Genomic DNA, 20,111 nt, shown 5'->3' with positions numbered 1-20,111 from the left:
AATACAACAATGTAAAGATACTCCATTACAAGTAAAAGTCCTGCATTCAAAATCTTAAGTAAAAGTACATAAGTATTGGCAGCAAAATGTACTTAGAGTATCAAAGTAAACGTACTCATTATGCAAACTGTCCCATTTAGAGAGTTATATTTTGTCATAAATTATTGGAATATTAATACTGATTTATTGACATACATGTACATGTAAGCAGCATTTTAAAGTTGTCAACGTGAAGCTAATCTTAACAATTTAGCTATACTTTTGGGTAGTCTAATCTATAACAATGCTATTTTATAGTTATTTTATAAAGATGATCAAATGTTTTAAATATAAAATATTGATCTGAAAAGTAACTAGTAACTATAGCTGTGAAATAAATGTTATGGAGTAAAAAGTACAATATTTCCCTCATAAATGTGGTGGAGTGGAAGTACAAAGTACCATAAAATGGAAATACTCAAGTAAAGTACAAGTACCTCAAAATTGTACTTAAGTACAGTACTTAAGTAAATGTACTTAGTTACTTTCCACCACTGCAGGAGACAGAATTGGAAATGAAGTTCTGTGAAATTCCATGTTTTTTGTTTTTTCTCGCCACATATCTGAGATTCCACATAGTGTTATACAGTATATTATCAATACTGAGTATCACAAAATGTTAAAGGAACCTTTCAGCTGGTATTGGATGCAGAACATGTGATGGTACTCCATGCATTATGACTGAATGTGCTTGATTTGTTGAACTCTCTTTTATTTGATCCATAATGTTTGAGACAAATTCTCTTAGAAGTGGAATTTCATGGAATTGAATAGAATCCAGTTCTGTTTCCTGTCGTTCACATTCCAACTCCAACTGCAGGAGCTGAGCTGCAGGTTAACATGCGTGTTCGAAATTAAAGCTTCACAAGCTGTTTCCAGACCTCACAGTGTGACAAATGCAACATAGCAGAGGCAAATCTCCTCCATAGCTTCGCTCTCTGTCTCAGGAAAGAGAGATAGACGAAACATTATAAAACATTCTCTGATATTCTTAATATCCACATTGAACCGGATCCTGTCTTAATCGTACTGGGAACCTCAGATTCCACATCTGTATTAAAAAGAGCACAGCAGCAACTTCATTCCTATGATCTGGTTACAGCTAAAAAATTAATTTTGACATTCTGAAAGAAGAAGGAAGTTCCCACTTTTAAGTTGTGGCTCAATGAAATGACTGATACCCTTCACCTTGAAAACTAAGGTTTTCTCTGAAGAATAGAGAGTCACAATTCACTAAGATTTGGCTGCACCTCGTCCGTTACCTAAGAAATAACCCATAGTGGACACTCCTCCTGTAGTCAACTGTCCATTATTACTTTTCACCTTTTGTTTTCTATTATTTTCCATTGCAACCTTTATTGTCATGTACTATGTATTGAGCAGAAAGGGAGGGAGGGTGGGTTGTGTTAAGAGTATTTTTTTTTTGTGTTTATTTATGTTGGATATTATCTGTTGTATTGTTTTGCTTTGTTTTTCTCAAATGAAAATGTAGACTGCGTTCTCACGTCCTACATCTTGAAATCCTGACAAAAAACATGCATTCTCAATTCAGCTCATGAACGGATCCAAACCCTGTGAACTACACACCAAGAAATCATAGAAAGCACAGATTTCATTCTCTGTTTCTGCTTTCTCTTCCCAGCTCGAATGTGGAGTGGAGGAAGGTCTCTCTCTCTCTCTCTCTCTCTCTCTCTCTCTCTCTCTCTCTCTCTCTCTCTGATGTTTCTTCTCTGTGTTCGGAGCTGTATCTTGTTTTTTCCTCAGGCGTGTAACGTTCAGGTACAATAGGAAGAATGAAACTAGAGACAAGCAGACAAGCTGTCCTGTCCTGTGTGGTGTCATGTGAGCTGTGCAGGGGTCTCAGAGACACTACACATGGTGTCTTTAAGAACAGGCGTGTAGCGTGTCACATGTTCATGTCACACATGTTGTCCAGTTAGGTTCGAGGCACGTTGCGTTCTTGGAAAACAGAGGTGTTTGTCTCAGGGTCTCTGGGTCAAAAGATGCTTCAGTACAACTAATGAATGATGTGAAGTTCAGTTGCTGTGGTTCAGTAAGGCAGACTGTGGGCCGACTGCTGCCCAAATCTGACCTGAGATCAGGCTCAAGCCTGACTGCTGTTCTTTCATTTTATGTTCCAGCCAGATCACTAAGGTCCTCCACCGCTTTTCTTTTAAATGTTCCTTATGTGTCCCATAAAAGTCCCGGTGAGAGCGCCTTCTGTTTTTATGCCCTAAACTGTGGAGCTCACTGCCTCTGGATATTAGAATGGGAAGCTCTCTCTGTATTTTTAAAAGGAAATTAAAGACCTATCTTTTTAATCTGGCTTTTAATTTGGAGTAATGTTATAGCCTTAGTTTTTAAGTTCTAATCATTGGTTTTTACTTTTATCCCTGGTGTTTATTTTATTGTATTTTTATTTTATCTTATTGACTCTTATTTATTGTTGTTTTTTTTTTGTTTTTTTTACATTTTATTGTTTTATTGTTGTAATTATGCTATGTGAAGCACTTTGGGCTGCGTGCTTGTATGAAAGGTGCTATATAAATAAAGTTGAGTTTCACATGTTTATTATACTGTATGTATATCAATCTCTGCTCTGCCGATGAGAAGCTGAAGAGAAGCAAACTGATCATTAATATGCCACTATTGTTCCAATAAGTTTTTTTTATGTTCCAGTAGTTTCCACTTGTCCCAGTAGTTTGATGTTTTATGTCACATGTTGTCTTGTAGAAGTCGGAGCAGCAGCTTCTGTCTCAGTTCTGCTGTGTTGACGCTGAACTCAGCAGACTGGCTGCTGGACTGGAGGTCCTGGGGTCGAGGTGTGAGGATAAGCCCCGCCCCCTGCTGGACCAACACCTGTGCTGCTGCCAGGTAACATCCAACCAACATCCAGTCAGCATGAACATTTCCTTAAAAATTCAAATAATGACAAAAAACTTTTTTGTCGGTTGTCGTTCCCAAACTTGGCAAGAAACAAGTGAGAAGTGAAGTCCAGTTTTTAATTTCAGCGATTTATTTGAAAGTGAATTGAGCCCAGCCAAGCTACACATTATTTATGTATATAAACATCTACACTCTGTATATCCCTGCCTCCATTCTTCCTGCTGTGACTCGACAGGAAAACATCCTCAGCATCCTCAACCAGATGATGGATGGCTGTTTCCATGGTAACAGAGCTAGCAAGGACTTCTGGGTAAAGTTCCCAGAGGAGTTCAGACATGAACTCGCAGCAGAGGTTGGTTCAGTCAGTGCGCACACTCTCTCTCTCTCTCTCTCTTTCTCTCTCTCTCTCTCTCTCTCTCTCTCTCTCTCTCTCTCTCTCTCTCTCTCTCTCTCTCTCTCTCTCTCTCTCTCTCTCTCACACACACACACACACACGCACACACACAGTTGCAGGTCTGGAACATGTTTCTACCCCCCCCCCTCTCTCCAGTGTGTGGCAGCAGGCTCCTCCCTCCTGAAGCAGGAAGTAGAAGGCGTGGCCCAGCAGCTGACTTACGGTGTGGCGAGGCGTCAGGCCGGTCGGGACGGCAGCATCTGTCCCGAAATATTCCACCTTGCCCTGCAGAGACTGGACGCCCTGCTGGGCGGGGCAGGACCCAGGTGGGACCAACAGGCTGCAATATGAAATGTCTGATGGATGAATCATCAGATAAATAATTAACCATCATAACATTCATTATTCGTCTCAATACAACGTCCATTACAGCCCATTTTGCCCTGAGAACAGCACAGGATGGATTTGACAGAACATTTCCATTTCTGATGCGTAGCTTCTAGATTTGAGCTCAGGGGAGGGGAGGGGAGGGTGGAGGTTGGGGAGGATGGTGGGGTTGCTGTATGTATTGGTGTAGTTAGATGTATCGCTGACTGGAGCAGACAGGGAATGAGAAATGATGAACCTCCTCTCCTCTCCTCTCCTCCTCTCCTCTCCTCTCCTCTCCAGCAGAGATCTGCAGCTGCAGCAGCTGACTGTCCTGTTCTGTGAAACGACCTGCAGGTAGGAACTGCTGAACTCAACTAGATTCAACTACATTAAAAACTAAACTAGACTAGACTAAAGTCAACTAGACTAGAATAAACTGCACTGAACTCATTGTAAAAATGCATCAAAAAGTGAGTTGCTCCCAACAGTGCAATGCAGTAAGTTAAAAAACCGACACAAAAAGGCTTAAAAAGAGACAAAGACATTCAATAATGTAAACAGTTCAAAGTGTACCCGTAACTACATTACGAGATGCTGCTCATTCAGTCACCTGTTTTGGTGACTTGCAGTCTCGCAACAGGTCTTAGTATTTGGTGCTGTTCCTTTTGAAGGCTTCCTCACAGCCTTCTTCCCACGGGACTGTTAGTTCAATCAGGATGATGTTCTCAACCTCTTCAGGCCACATAACCACATCTGGCCTCAGGGTCATTCGGACGACTTGGGGGAACTGCAGTCTTCTTCCCAGGTCCACCCTCATGTCCCATGATTGAGCCGTTTGCAGTAGGTTGTTCTTTGCTCTTTTTGTGGTTGATGACATCTCTCTCTCCCTCACAAATGTGATTGTTGGTGTTGGTCTCACTTGGGTTTGTCGTTTCTTGCATCCTCTCTCCTGCTCCAAGGTGTTAGCGTGTGTCATGAGAACTTTGTCATGCAGCCATCTGTATCTCCCTTGGGTGAGCACTGTTTTACACCCTGCCTAGATGAGCACCATCATGCCCCTCTCCCCGCAGAGCTTACACAGTGGATCTTCCCTCATGCCCCACTTGTTTGGAGTTTGATCGCAGCAGTTAGGAGATGTGGAACGGTTCCAGCTTCCATTGCTCTACCGATGTGATTCTCTTCTTGGCGAGGCCCCATCTTGTCCAGGCTCCTTGAGACGCCAGCTCCACGGCCCTTGATCTCCGTCTTTCCTCCATCTGGGTCATGGCTCGCCTTTCCCTTGTGTCTGCTTTTTCCCATTGTTGGGAATGGGTAGTTCCGAGACCACTGCTGCGTCAGCTGGCCACTTGCGCCCAGATCTCGTTGTGAAACCCACGTCTCTGACTTGGTCATCCTTGAAGTCTCTACATGTCATCACAACTCTGCACATTGCCACCTTAAACTCTTCCACAGTAGAGGATAGTGGGAGTTGTAGCTGGCCAGATCTTATAGAGCCCTATTGATGTAAAACTTGGAGGGATTCCCAGACATCTTCGGAGGTACTTGTTGATTTTCCTCTCCACTCCCTCCACACTTGTTGTAGGAACTTCATAAACTGTCAACAGCAGCATGCTGACAGAGCCATGACTTGAATTTCCCTGGTAGTCCTGATTTCTCAATCCTCCTCATCCACTCTTCTGTCTGCTTTTCAGTGTTGGTGATGTTATTTCTGTCAGTTAGAGAATCATCAAACCATGCATTTGATTGGATTCTCCTCAGTTGATGGGAGACCTTCCTCTGGACTTGCAGCTTGAACTTGTTGGTTGCGCGCCCTTTACTCATCACCTTGATTTCCTTGATTTCTTTGGCTTGAACTCCATCCTTGCCCACTTTGCCATGTCATGTCAAGCACTGTCAGGACCCATCTTGCCTGCACATGGGCTGTAGTTGTTACTGTTACGTCATCCATGAAACCTCTTATTGCGGGTTGTCAGATACCCTATTCCATTCTTGGCCCTCTGGCTTCTTTCCCAGCAGCTGTTATGAGGAGGTTCACTTCCATGATGAGGAGGATGGGGGAGATTGTGCAACCTGTTACGATTTCCTTTTCCAGATCTTGCCATTGGGTTGCAAACTGGGCTGATTTGAATCGTAACTTGATTCCTCCGAAGTAGCTGGTGATCATTCCCTTGATGTCACATTGAAAAGTGTAGAGGGAACTGATTCTTCTAAGCTGACTGATAACTGCAGAGGTCTTTTCCCTTGGTACAAAGCATCCCCCTGCCCTTTTCTAGCTGGATGGAATGGCGCCCCCAACCTTTGGAGAAGCTTGGGGCACTTCTTGTACTACTTGTATACTAGGGTATACTGCTTGGACCCGGGGCAGATCCTGCTCTGGCCTTTTGAACTACCCCTTGGACCTCTCTCCAGGATGTTTGAGCTCTTTTTCAGGTGTTTCAGCTCCGATGACCTTCGGGTGAACGCCTAGGACTTAATTTCCGGAAGTGTCGCTGTAGGTCTCTCTCAGGAACTACGCAACCTCCTCTTTAGGGCTCGTTAGTCTCCCGGATTTTGCTTCACCCAGCAGTGCTCTGGTGAATCTGTAAGGGTCTTTGGTGAACTGAGCTCTCTTGTTCTCCCTCTTCCTTCTTTGTTTCTGTGTATTCTCCTCTCGTCTGAGTCTGCAGAGTTGCTCTTGTCCACTCGTCAAGTCCATAATGCCTTCCCTTCCATCGTCAGGAGCTCTTTTGAACTGCTTCTTGAGAGACTTGATTTCTTTCCTCAAGCGATGGATCTCCCTTTCCCTTCTGCTTGGCTGCTTTACAGTTCTGATGTTCACCTTCTTCTCCTCTGTGCCACAGTGTTCTTTTGCCAGATTCTACGTGATTGTTGTAAGGGTGGTCATTTTCCATTCCACTGTCCCGGCTAGTGTGGCTGATCTAGTCGGTGTCATTCCTTAGTTTCACTCATCTTGGACCATTTCATTCTTTCTCTTGCTGGATGGTCTTGGGTTTCTGGGGTAATGATAATGATAATGCATTTTTATTTATAGAGCACCTTTCATACAAGGACAGTAGCTCAAAGTGCTTTGCACGATGGCAAAAGAAAACAGATAAAAGTGACATAGTATCCAGTCAATGTATTGAGGAAAAAAAAAAAGAGAACAGGATGTACAGAGAAATCACATCGAAGAAACAACAAAATTGGCAAAGCAAAAGTAGACAGTATTACTATTTGTAAGCTAAGGTAAACAAGTATGTTTTCAATTTTTGTTTAAAAATATGGAGTGAGTCTGCCACTTTAATTAAAGGTAAGCTATTCCACAGTTTCCGGGCATAGTGGGAGAAAGCAGCCTCTGCAATTTTCTTGCTGACCTTGGGAATGTTTAAGAGACAGGCATCTGAGGACCTGAGGGCTCGTGTAGGGACATAGAACAATAACCTGTGTGAAATATAAGAAGGTGCTAAACCATTCAGTGCCTTAAAGACTACAAGAAGTATTATGAGGAGGAGTTATGTGATCCCTTTTTTTGGTCTTAGTTAAGACCCTGGCAGCAGCGTTTTGTATAGTTTGTAGTCTAGTAATTGCTGCCTTTGGGAGACCAGTGTATAGAGCATTGCAGTAATCAAGGTGGGGGTGGCATCAGATGAGTCCCTCCTGATACGGGTGCCAAGAGATCTCCAGTCCTGTGGGTGCTTCCTTCCTGGAGTTCTCCTGCGTCTCACCAGGTGCATCTCTTCTTTTCCACACTGGTCCTAGCTTGATGTGCATAGTGCCAAAAGTCTGTTAGGCTTCCACAGTCAACACCAGTAGCAGACTGAGGGTGCACTGGTTGTACTGGTTGTACTGGTTGGGTTGTACTGGGTGTATAGGTTATACTGGTTGTACTGGTTGTACTGGGCAGCTGTGTGTTTTGTGTGCAGAGCTCTGCAGCGAGGCTACATCAGCCAGACCATGATCGACCAGCATGAACCGACTCTGATGGTGACGATACCCAGACTGGCCATCGTCTGGTGAGTCTGAGACAGTGTGTGTGTGAGTGGATAGAGGATAAGAATAGTGCTGAAATGATAAGCTGATCGGTCAATCGACAGAAATCTCAGACCGAATTCTTTGTTTCATATCATTATAAAATGAATAGTTTGGGGTTTAGTAAGAAATTTAAGTAAAAAAAAGTAAGAAAGTAAGAAATTTGAAGAATCACTTTGGGCTCTGGGAACTTGATGTCATTTGTCATTATTTGTGACATTTTATAGAATAAACGGTTAATTGATTAATCAAAAACAAATATCGCTGTATGTTAATAATGGTTAGAGAGGAAGCCAGAGAGATCAGCCTCCTCCCTCTCTCTCCAGCGGTCTGCTGCTGTTTCCAGTCGCAGCGCTGCAGCTGGACGGAGCCGCAGCAGATCTGAGTGAAGTCTTCAGGCCGTTCCACTCCAGACTGAGGACCATCAGGTACGACTGACTGATTTACTGATTTTATCTACTGTGGGTTAACATGGCATCCACTTCATTACAATTCTGTTTCAGTTTTAATAATTCACTCCCAAGAACAGACATCCTCCTGAAATAATTCATTTTTCCTCATGACAGTGTGCAGTAGCAGGTGTATGTTCACCTGACATGTGGGAGTATGTTTGTTTTGTTGGCAGGGACCTCCTGCACACTCTGACAGAGAAGGAGCTCTGGGCTTTGGAGCAGAAGCTCTGCGTCACACAGGAACTGGAAGTGAATGGTCGTTATTCTTCAGCCGGAACGGTTGAAGCAACCAGATGCTTTCCTGCCTGCGGCTCGCTCTCATCCCTCCAGCGGCAGGGAGGCGTCACACCGAGTTCAGACTTCGATCTCTCCTGTTCGGTGAAGTGTGATGTGAAGGAGGCGGAGCAGCGGTCTGGAAGGTTCCAGCAGCCTGCAGACCAGATGAGCGGCTTCCTGAGGCTTCCGAGTCCAAACCCGTCCGCTGGTTTAGAGAGGAGGACGGCCATCGCTGAACACAGCCGCTGTCAAAACTCCAATCCCAATCGCAATTCCAATCCCAGTCCTAAATACAGACTTGGCTCCAGTCCAGGTCTGTTCTCCAGCTTCAGGCCGGTTTCCTCTCCTCTCCTCCCAAACCTGAACCCTCCTCTATGGACCAGAGACGACTCCTCCTTCCCTTCCTCTTCTCCCTCTCTCCTCTCGTTTCCTCCCTCCCTCCCCTCCTCTCCTCCTCCCTCCCTCCCCTCCTCTCCTCTTCCAGGCAGGAGGCTCCACTGCTCTCTGCCTTGCTCTCCTCTGCTGGGAGGAAGACGATGGACTTCCTCTTCCTCCTCTTCCTCTCCTCCAGCCGCTCTGTCCAGGCTCTGGGTGGAAGCCGCTCTACAACGGAGCAAGAACTTAACCCGTAACCATGGCAACCTCTGCTCCAGGAGTACAACCATGCAAGTAAATGTGGAGGGGGAAACAAGTGAGGAGGAGGAGAAGGATTTGAGAAGCAAAAAAGAGGAAGAGGAGGGGAAACAAGTGATGTATGAAAAAGAGAAAGATGGAGAGGAAGAGAGCAAATTGATGGAGAGAAAAGATCAGAAGGAGGAAGACGGAGTGAGCAGTGAGGAGGAGGAAGAGGAGGAAGAGGAAAAGGGAGGAGGAAGGGAAGAGCTGACTGCTGTGAAAGTTGTGGGAATCAGACTGTCTGACACTGTCATCTTCAAACCCACATCCTCCTGGAGAGAGAGGGAGCAGGGAGGGGAGGAGGAGGAGGAGGAGGAGGAGGAAGAGCTCCTCTGTATGGAGCCTGCAGGGTCGAGGTACTGCCTGCTGAGTCCCTGTGTCTGTCTCAGGTACGTCGCCTCTTTAATCTTTAAAATTAAAACCAATTTTCTTGTCTCTGATTGGTTGATGCTTAAACCTTGCCAGCAACGTTTGCTTTCCCAATAAAGCCATATTGTATGAGAGCATGTACTGGCCTCCTTATCCAGATGCCCCAGTGCTCCTCCATTCGAACCAGATGTTTACCCAGCATGCCTTGCTGCTGCTCCGGACCTGGATCTGGACTCTGGGCTCCTGAACCTGCAGCAGAGAGGCTCCTCGGCCGGGACTGAGGCTCCGCAGCAGACAGAGGCTGAGGGTTTATCTGACCCATCCAGACCTCCAGAGCTCCAGAGGGAGGAGGGGGGAGGTGGGCCGGGTTTACCCAGAGACAGAGCTCCACAGCTGGGGCAGAGGGCTCCGACAGCCAGGATCTACCCCAGCCTGAGCCAGTGGGGTTTCACTGGAGAGAGACAGACCCAGGTGAGACGGCTACGACTATCTAGATAAGGAAACTCACCTGATGTTGTGAGAAGCCATTCAGGCCATAAGTTATACTTGCTCTCACACACACACTATCATACTCTCTCACACAAATATCATTGTCTCTCACATACATTATCATACTCTCTCACACAAACTATCATTGTCTCTCACATACATTATCATACTCTCTCACACAAACTATCATTGTCTCTCACACACACACTATCATACTCTCTCACACAAACTATCATTGTCTCTCACATACATTATCATACTCTCTCACACAAACTATCATTGTCTCTCACATACACCATCATACTCTCTATAACAGATTGTATGAGGGTTTGAGAGTGTGTGTGAGAGAGCAAGAGTGATTTATGGCCTAAACGGCCTCTCAAAACACCCCGCTTCATCTTCATAGTTACACACACACACACACACACACACACAGACACACACACACACAGACTCCAGACAGTATAATGAGCTTGATGAATGAAGCTTCTTCTCTCGTCAGGTGGAGCTGAGCAGGAAACAGGAAACAGTCACCTGGGAGAAAGATGATGAACTGACCAAAAACAACATGAACTCCTACCTGCTTCACCATCTGTGTGTGTGTATCTCAGGTAAGTGTGTGTGTGTGCGTGTGTGTGTGTGTACTGTGATCTACACTCTGATCTGTTTAATGCTCATATACCGTAAGTGTAAAAAAAAACAACCCAGGATGTACAATACAATACAGGCTGAAAAACATAATCTTTCTTTCTTCCATCCCTCCCTCCTTCTCCCCCCCCCCCCCCCCCCCCACCCCCACCCCCCACCCCCACCTCCTCCTCCTCCTCAGCTGTAGCGGACCAGTTGCAGACTAACAGCTCCAGTGATCTGAGGTTCATCCTAAACTCTGTGTTCGACCACAAAACCAACAAGAGCAGACAGAAGAGAACGACCAGGAGAGAGGTGAAGAAAACATCTAATAACTAATATCTAACATCTAACATCTAATAACTAACATCTAACATCTAGCTCCAACTGTCCTAACTGATGTTCCTCTCTAGCTGATACACACTGATCTCTTCTTCTTCTCTCTCTCTAGCTGAAACACACTGATCTCTTCTTCTTCTCTCTAGCTGGAACACACTGATCTCTTCTTCTTCTCTCTCTCTAGCTGAAACACACTGATCTCTTCTTCTTCTCTCTAACTGGAACACACTGATCTCTTCTTCTTCTCTCTAGCTGGAACACACTGATCTCTTCTTCTTCTCTCTCTCTAGCTGAAACACACTGATCTCTTCTTCTTCTCTCTAGCTGGAACACACTGATCTCTTCTTCTCTCTCTAGCTGAAACACACTGATCTCTTCTTCTCTCTCTCTAGCTGAAACACACTGATCTCTTCTTCTCTCTCTCTAGCTGAAACACACTGATCTCTTCTTCTCTCTAGCTGAAACACACTGATCTCTTCTTCTCTCTAGCTGAAACACACTGATCTCTTTTCTCTCTAGCTGAAACACACTGATCTCTTCTTCTTCTCTCTCTAGCTGAAACACACTGATCTCTTCTTCTCTCTCTCTAGCTGAAACACACTGATCTCTTCTTCTCTCTCTAGCTGAAACACACTGATCTCTTCTCTCTCTAGCTGAAACACACTGATCTCTTCTTCTTCTCTCTCTAGCTGAAACACACTGATCTCTTCTTCTCCTCTTCCTCTGCAGCTCTCTCTGTTGGATCCTGCAGCTTCTGTTCAGCCTCCAAACTCTGCAGGAAAACCACCAAACACTGCAGAAGCTGTGGAAAGGTACAAACTAAACACTGAAGTAGTTCACACATGCAGTATTTCTGTGTTCTGCATGTGTGTAGTACTACATTTTCTCTGTGTACTTTGTGTTTTCAGATCTTCTGTTTGTTGCCACCGTTTCACCAGATCAGTGTGTGACCACTGCCTCCTGTCACACACACACTGAACACAGCGCTGATATACTACAAATATCACTAGTTATATTTTATGTTAATATTAAAAACAATTTTTTAACTTTATTTGTATTATTATTATTCAGTGGGTTTTATTTTCCATCTTATGTTATGCATTCTTCATTATCTTATTTTTTACTATTATTATCAAGTGGGTTTTATTCTCCATCTTATTTTACATTAATTATGGCATTCTATCCGTTTTTATGCTCATTCTATGTCTATTTTAATGTGAAGATGCATTCTATGTATTCTATTCTCATCTTTATCTTATTTTCACTATTATCAAGTTTTATGTGAAGCACTTGGTGCATGTAATTTCTTTGTTGTAAAGCACTTTGAGCTGCATTTCTTGTATGAAAGGTGCTATACAAATAAAGTTTATTATTATTGTTATTATGTAGTAAAGTGCTGTTTTAGCCAGTTTTCTTTAAATTAAATTGATAGTGGACTCTTGATTTGTTCTGACTTGACTTGCTGTTCCTGAGACTGACTCAGGACTCGAGTAAAGTCGACTTGGTCACTTCTGAGTCTGATTTATGATCTGATCTGTGTGTTACATTACTGTATGATCTGATGACAATATGTAAACCTTTTTACTGGCACTAGAATAAACATGCTTGTAGAAAACAGGGTGAATGAACACATCATGAATGTTTTGAGTGTGCAGTCTGGTGTGAAACATGGAGGTAAAACTCTGTCTCACAGCTTCTTCTATAGAAATACCAAGTTCTAGTTTTTCCTCTGCCTAACACTGTTCTCTTCTTTTTCAATAAATCAGCTCGCTGAAAGGCCACAGACACAACAACTGACCGTCACTCGGCTCAATCAGAAGTATTTATTAAGACAAGGTAGACTGTTGCTTGACCCCCCCCCCCCCTTACACACACACACACACACCACACAGACAGACATGTTCAAAACAAAGCCACAGGCAGAGGGAGGCGTTTCATTTCCACTTGGTTCAGTATGGAGTGTGTTCATGTTGCTGCTTCTGTTCAGATCAGGTTCTCTGTGTGAAGTGTGAGCGGATCCAGTTGAATATTAGTTGCTGAATATTACTGATACTGCACTTCCATATTATATTATCTTCTGTTCTCTCTACTCAAACACGACAGCCAGTAATAAGCAGTGTGTCGTTAACGCTGAACTTGATGAGATTCATTTGATGAATTTAACAGCAGAAAACTTCATATTATCTTCCATCCAGACAGAGCAGAGTGCTGCATGTTCTGCTGCAGGATATGGAGTGTAACATATAGATTTATTTTGACAGTTATAATCTCCACTCAACTCCGAAATTCACATAAAATCCACTGGGAACATCTGGCTGATTTTCATTTTAATATTTCCTCTAATATTTCCTCAAGGCAAACTACTGTCTAACTAATTATTACTGGTATTAATGAATGCATTATGGTGTTATTAGTGGGGATATGGCATTAATATTACTGCTTATTACTGAGGCTTGGTGTTGGAGTCTATCTGTTGTGTCTCAGTTCAGCTGCAGCAGCATCAGTGTGTCTGATGGAGTCTGATGTTCAGAGTGAGGTTCAGAGCAGCAGAGCAGAACATCAGTATGAAATGAAAACCTGAGCCAGAGTTTGGACATGACACCGAGCGGCGGCCATGTTGGCTCCACCATGCTGCTGTTCAACTAATAATTCTCTACCTGCTATTAAAGGCCTTTGTGTGCAACAGCAGTGCAATAAAACCATCTTCTAATCAGATTACATCACCCAGCTATACAATACAGTAGGAACACCAACCAGAACACAGCGGCCTCTTAAAAGAACAAATGTGCTTTTTCTTAAAAAATATACGAACATCATCATCTTCACCCGGCTGAAACTAATTCAAGCAAACCTTGATGCATCAGAGTTGAGATCAACAGTCCAGGTTCGTCCAGCAGGTGGATTATTATTTCACTTTGGGATCAAGTTGCTGTTGACCAAAGCTGGAGACACACTGGCAACTTCTGGAGGCAACGCAGACGGGCAACATGGCTTACAGGATGGAGGCTGGGATGAAATAACTGAGACATGAGGAGCAGAACCAGTGGAAACCAGTAGAAACAAATAGAAAGGAAAGCTGCCGGTCCACTTTGCCTCTGTGCATCAGGCTGACAGCAGGTCAGCATGCAGGGCAACTTCACCCTGACGCCATCATGGCTGATGACAGGTGGATTATGGGTACTGTAGTGCTGACTTCCAGGTGTAACCCGGGGCAGAAGGAGCGCTCGTTTCGTGGCAGGAGACATCCAGCCGGGCCACACAGACGACTGCTTTAAGGCCCGGCCTTCATGAGCGCCAGGAGGGACGGTCCGACCGAGCCGGGACACCAAAACTCAGCACAGCTGCAGAGAGAGAGGACACCAAAACTCTGAGTGACACCGGTGTTCTCCTTTAATCTGTCATACACCTTTTGTCCAGTGGGGGAGCTGTATGTGTTTATCTGTTTCTCCTCTACCTGCTGCAGCTCTACGGCGAGGAGAAGCTCATCTGCTCCACCTGGTTCATCTTCATGTGGTTGTCGAGGATCTGGAAAATCTCCTGGATGTTCGGAACGTATCCGGACTGAAGCTTCGACCAGATGGGAACGTCTGCAGGAGAGGAAACACCTGGAGGTTTAGTCTTCAATAGAAGAACAGCTGATCAATACCTGGGAAAACACTGGATATTCACCAAGTCACCTCTTGTTCCCTAGTGCTCATGGGAATATGGCTGCAATCTGCTGAACTACTTCATATGCAACAGATCAGTCATTACTAATAACTATATATTACTCATTGATAACTATAGTCAACTAATGTAAGATGCCTACTGTTTGATAGAAGCACTCTTTTATAGCCAGAGTGACATGCAGGATCACAGCAGGATCACAGTGGAACACAGCAGGATCACAGCAGATCACAGTGGATCACAGCAGGATCACAGCAGGATCACAGCAGGATCACAGCAGGATCACAGTGGATCACAGCAGGATCACAGTGGATCACAGCAGGATCACAGCAGGATCACAGTGGATCACAGCAGACTGCAGCACATCAGGCAGCAGACAGACTGGACTCACCGTTCAGTGTGATCTCAAACGCCCCGGTGGACAGGAAGTGGGTCTCCAGCATGTTACTGAGGAAGAACGCCATCAAGCACGAGAAGATCTGACACACACACACACACACACACACACACACACACACAGCAGTGGAGAGAGGACACAGATGTTTCATAATCTATAAACTAGAAGCTGACAATACAGATTTCAATACATCAGATATTTTCACTGTAACATAACAACACAGCAGCATCCTGCCTAATCAATGCATCTTCCTGTTTACACGCTGCAACACTGCTGCAACACTGCTGCACCCCAGGAGGAAGTGCTGCATCTGGACCTCCTGGACCGGATCGGTCAGCCTGGAGCAGCGTACCTTGTTGTCCTGGCTCCAGGTCCAGGCGCGCGGCGTGGCCACGCCCAGCAGGGGAACGGGTTCTGCCCGCTGACGATCAGCGTGATGGCGAGCAGCTTGAAGTAGGAGAAGAAGTTCCCGACGTACCTGAGAGGAGGAGAGAAGAAGAAGAACACAGCTGACAGAGCGGCTCACTGCACGACTCATGCTGATTTATCAAGGGGGGGCAACATCAACCTCTTCATCCCTCCATCTCCCATCATCCTCTGCTCTACCTACAGCAGAGCTCCATAGGGAACAGCTGACCTCACCTGTTCAGGGGGTCGGAGGGTAGTTCTCTCCCTCGATGCGGATGTCCGGGTACAGCTGGCTGATAGAGCGAGAGTACTCCTGGAACACCTTACTGTACCCTCAGGAGATACTGCAACACACACACACACACACACACACACACACACACACGTGAGAAGTCATTCACTAGCTTTATCCCTAACCCTGGATATTATCCTTTTCCTACTGAGATTCACTAAGCTAGTAGTAGTAGTCGTCATTTATTTCGGTCCTTTTTAACAATTTTCCAAAGTGTATATGTACATAGAAATAAATAAATAACAATAAGGCATTAAATGAAATGGAAAACAAAAAAATTTGACCGAAAAGGTGTAAGCTGAAGCTTTGGCTTATTATGCCTCTTCCCTTTTTACATGACACTCTAAGACAAAACAAAACAGAAGCAAAAACAAAAACAAACAAAAACAAAAAGTTCCAAACGTTTCATACACAATAATGATCACACCTCAGTTATATATTTATTTACCACCTTATTTTTTAAACATTTTTTTAAACTTGCAAATTGAACTACACATTTTTAATTCGTTGTCACATTTATTCCACAAGTTTACCCCTCTGACAGATATACATCTATTTTTTTTTATATTTGTCCTTTCCCTTGTTTTTTTTTAACATACCTATTCCCCTAAGTTCATACTGGCTCTCTCTAATTTCAAACAACCTCTGAAGACAGTTAGGAAGTAAATTATTTTGTGCTTTGTACATTATCTGTGCAGTTTTAAGATCAACTAGATCACAAAATTTTAATGCATGTAAGTTAGTAGTCATTTTGTCAGTGACTTGACAGGGTTTACTATGTGGAGACAGTTGGACCTTACATCAGTAAAGACAGGTGTCTCTCACTTTCTCTCACTCTCTCTCTCTCTCTCTCACTCACACACACACACACACACACACACACACACACACACACACACACACACACACACACACACACACACAGAGACAGTCATAAGGGGTTTATGAAATATGGTGAGGAAACTTCACTGTGACTTAATCAGATTAGCCTGCTAGCAGTTAGCTAGCAGCTAGCTGCCGAGGCACCTGCTTCCCTCACAGCTAACGCCACGCTAACTAACAAAGCTAACGGTTATCTTAGCTGCCTCGAGGCGGGCTTTCGTTGCAGTAAAACACTTTATTTAGAAACATATCGAGAGCAAAGTGTCTACCGGCTCACCAGTACTGGAACTTCAGCACAGGCCCGGTGTACAGGGAGTGCTTGGCCGGCTTCCCGGGCTCGGCCTCCCGCGGGCTGTCGGGGGAAACGCCGGGGCTTCCCGCGGCCTGGTAGTCGGGCTGCGGGCTCGATCTGCCGACATAAATGTCTCGGACCGTCAGCACGGTGAACAGCAGCACGGCCGTCAGGATTCCTGCCTGACTGTACTCCGCCATTTCAGAGCTCACGCGGCCCGGTGTTCCCGGTTCAGTCCGAGTTGCTCACACCGGCTGGACCGCTGTCAAGATGGACACACTAACGCACAAGACTTCCGGTCACATCCTTCAAAATAAAAGCTTTGTTGACGAACACATTTCAACGGTTTTTGAGTAATACAATGTTTGTTTGATTTTATAGAATTTACAATTCAAAAAGGCATATAATACATTCATTACAATACACACAACATGTTGCCCATTACAGAGGCACAGTTGTTCCTAAAGGCTGAATGGTAGCTGCAGTTCCTGCTGTCAAGTCAGTCAGAACAAACTTGGGAACAATTTAAAGCCACTGAAATGGGGTTTAATAGACTTTATGATAATAGACATCTTTCCACATTGTCTGGTAGAGGTTGGGTGTTTGAGAACTTTGTCAGCCTAACATGTACAAGCACAGGACATTTTCTTTTTGGGCTCTTCTACAGCCTTTGGCAAAATGTTTGCCACTGCTATGTGTTTAAATGGACTTCTTTTGAAAAGCAGCCTCTCTTCTAAGTTTTATGGTATGTTTAAGTCAACAAAATATATTTCTTAACCTTAAATGTATAGGTCCATAAGTTACTCTTTTATCAGGAAATACACCACGCGCCATGACACACAATAATCCTCTTAGTAGCCTCCCTATTTAACAGCTAGATTTCACTCTATATTTAATGTAATTCAGAGTATTTTGGTACGATTTCTGTTTAATTTTTATTTTTATTTTTTTTTTACAAAGTTTATGCTTTTATTTTTAAAGTAAAATCACTTAACTTCCGGTTTTATTCTGTCGGTTGGAAGGTTCCGGGTTGTCAGCGGATAAAATCACGGTTGTTTTATTTTGAAGAACGCGAAAAATGTTTCTAATCTATATCTACTAATTAATACGATTTATACTATAGATTAAATTATTTTTTAAAGCGTTTTTAATGTCCTATGGGGCTTCGGACGTCATATTTACCCGCCCCACATCGCTCCGAAACACTCTGACGTCATATTTGGCCGACACACCGGTGCTAGGGAGATAGGTAACGTTAGAAGGAGAAAGGTGAAAGCATGGAAGTGTTATATTATCGAGTGAAGGAGACGACAGAAAAACATGAACCGGGTTTCTTCTGTTCGCCCCGGCTGTAGAAATTTCTAGACAGTCTCAGTCTGTAGGTAGAAGTTAAACCCGCTGAGTTTCATTACAGCTAGCTAGCCTGCTAAGCTAACAGCAGCTGTCATTCATTCTGCAGGATGCTTCTCGTCAGCTTGGTACGTTTACGGACTGTTTTACCTACAGAGTCTGTTCTGACTGAAACTCATTACTGTGTGGTTTGTTTTACTCATAAAAACACACGTTGGATGGATGACTCACTGACGTCACTTTGTAGTTTGTTGCTGGCAGTGGTGGGAAGAGAAGTACTGTTACTGTGCTGATATTTTACATAAGTAGAAATAAAAGTGTGTGATTTAAAATGTCCTCAGAGTAAAAGTTCCTGAGTTCCTCTTTAGAACAGAGAACGTTGTCAGCTGTGATCTTTTCCATGTGACTCTAACAGGAGAGAGGACAGAGTTCACACTAGATTCTTTTCACTGGAAACATTAGAAATGAGAAAATAAAGTGCAGAAACAAAGTAAAGTCAGATTCCTCTTCTCACTGTGAATGGATCCACAGTTTGTCAGTTTACGTCGATCCGGTTTCTGTTGCTGATGGAGAGACACACAATCTGTTCTGTGATGGATGGATTTAAAATGGACTGAAGGAGAAGTCACATGACTGACTCACCTTCACTTGTAATTAGTGTTTCTGTTTATATTTCTCCAGACTGGAACAGTGAATGTCATCAGCCTACAGTGAATAAACATGTTGTCCCTTAGGGCTGGACGATAATTCAATATTACCGTTTATCGTCTTTCAGTGGGATTATATTGTGATGATATGGTGATTTTGGGATATCGAGACGCACAATTCTGCTGTCTGAACTGATGAGAACAAGATAATTTTATTTAGAAACTCAGACAAAATGAAGTATGGTAGGAATATTATGTGAAAATTTCAGTTTAGTTTGACATCACACCAAACATTACCATTCGATTCAATATGATGAACATTAATTTGATTATTTAACGTGATTTCTCTTATGTGAGCCATATCGTCATATATATCGATATCGAAAAAAATCCTTATGATTATCGTGATATAGATTTCAGCCATATCGCCCAGCCCTATTGTCCCTACAACAAAGCAAGTCAAACTGAACTGTGTGACTCTCTGTCTTATCGTGTCTCAGAGATCTCAGCTCTCCCTGCTGTGTGTGAGCAGAGCGAGCCTCAGGCTGCAGCCGGCGGTCCGCGGCCTCGGCTCCGCGGCGTTCCCCTGCAGCAGGAAACCTCCGGCCGGCCCCGCGGCTCCCGTCCCGTCCGTCCTGTCTGTCCCCCCTCCCTCGGGCTCAGCGGGTTTCCCATCATGCAGAGCGGTGTCCGGCGGCGGGGCGGCCGGGTGGTACGGCGGCTTGGCGGACTCCGCCCCGGTCCGCCTCACGGAGCAGATCCTGCTGAGCGCGCAGCAGAGCGGCGGCCTGCCCTGGTGGAGCAGCATCCTGCTCAGCACGCTGGCCGCCAGGACGCTCGTCACCCTGCCGCTCGCCGCCTATCAGATGGTCATCATCGCAAAGGTCAGAGGTCAGCCTGGATCCACCCAGGCTGCTTAAAGAGTAACTAAACCCCACCTGAACTGGTCATCTGCTATTGGCTGGTCTCTGTGCCCTGTGATGTCACCTCTATAGAGTACAGGTGGTGACATCACCTGGCACAAAGACCAGCCAATAGGAGAAGGCCAGTTCAGTATCCTACTTTTCACCATTAGGTGTCAGGCTTCACCAAAGATTTGGGTTTGGGGTTTAGTTTCTCTTTAAAGTGTCTGCTCACTGTGAACTATTCTTCATGTTTCTGACTGTCTCTGCTCTAAACTGCCACAAGATTAATTTATTCACAGTGTTCCCATGATGTCACATGCATTTCCTACCAATATGATGCTTTACCTTC

General features: G+C 44.4%; 2 protein-coding genes across 2 annotated transcripts; one reads left to right on the top strand and one right to left on the bottom strand.

Moving 5' to 3' along the window:
- Nucleotides 1-12,788: 12,788 nt before the first annotated feature.
- On the bottom strand, nt 12,789-17,133 carry selenot2 (selenoprotein T, 2). The gene is given in 8 exon segments (XM_071512905.1): nt 12,789-14,264; nt 14,378-14,510; nt 14,981-15,068; nt 15,339-15,391; nt 15,394-15,464; nt 15,629-15,641; nt 15,644-15,738; nt 16,846-17,133. Coding segments are annotated over 7 exon segments (657 nt in total). The 5' UTR covers nt 17,061-17,133; the 3' UTR covers nt 12,789-14,264; nt 14,378-14,388.
- Nucleotides 17,134-18,135: 1,002 nt separating this feature from the next.
- Nucleotides 18,136-19,777, top strand: LOC139638876 (cytochrome c oxidase assembly protein COX18, mitochondrial-like). Its single transcript, XM_071512904.1, has 2 exons — nt 18,136-18,338; nt 19,358-19,777. The coding sequence occupies exons 1-2, from the start codon at nt 18,321-18,323 to the stop codon at nt 19,775-19,777; spliced, it is 438 nt and encodes a 145-aa protein (XP_071369005.1). The 5' UTR covers nt 18,136-18,320.
- The last annotated feature ends 334 nt before the right edge of the window (nt 19,778-20,111 follow it).

Source organism: Centroberyx affinis, unplaced genomic scaffold (assembly GCF_046629955.1).
Source record: "Centroberyx affinis isolate AG114_WGS23_722 - 3 ecotype Tasmania unplaced genomic scaffold, CSIRO-AGI_Caff_v1 ptg006625l_1, whole genome shotgun sequence".
Classification (NCBI taxonomy): domain Eukaryota; kingdom Metazoa; phylum Chordata; class Actinopteri; order Beryciformes; family Berycidae; genus Centroberyx; species Centroberyx affinis.
The sequence above is the reverse complement of the archived record's forward strand: the minus strand, read 5'-3'. Positions and strand labels throughout refer to the sequence as shown.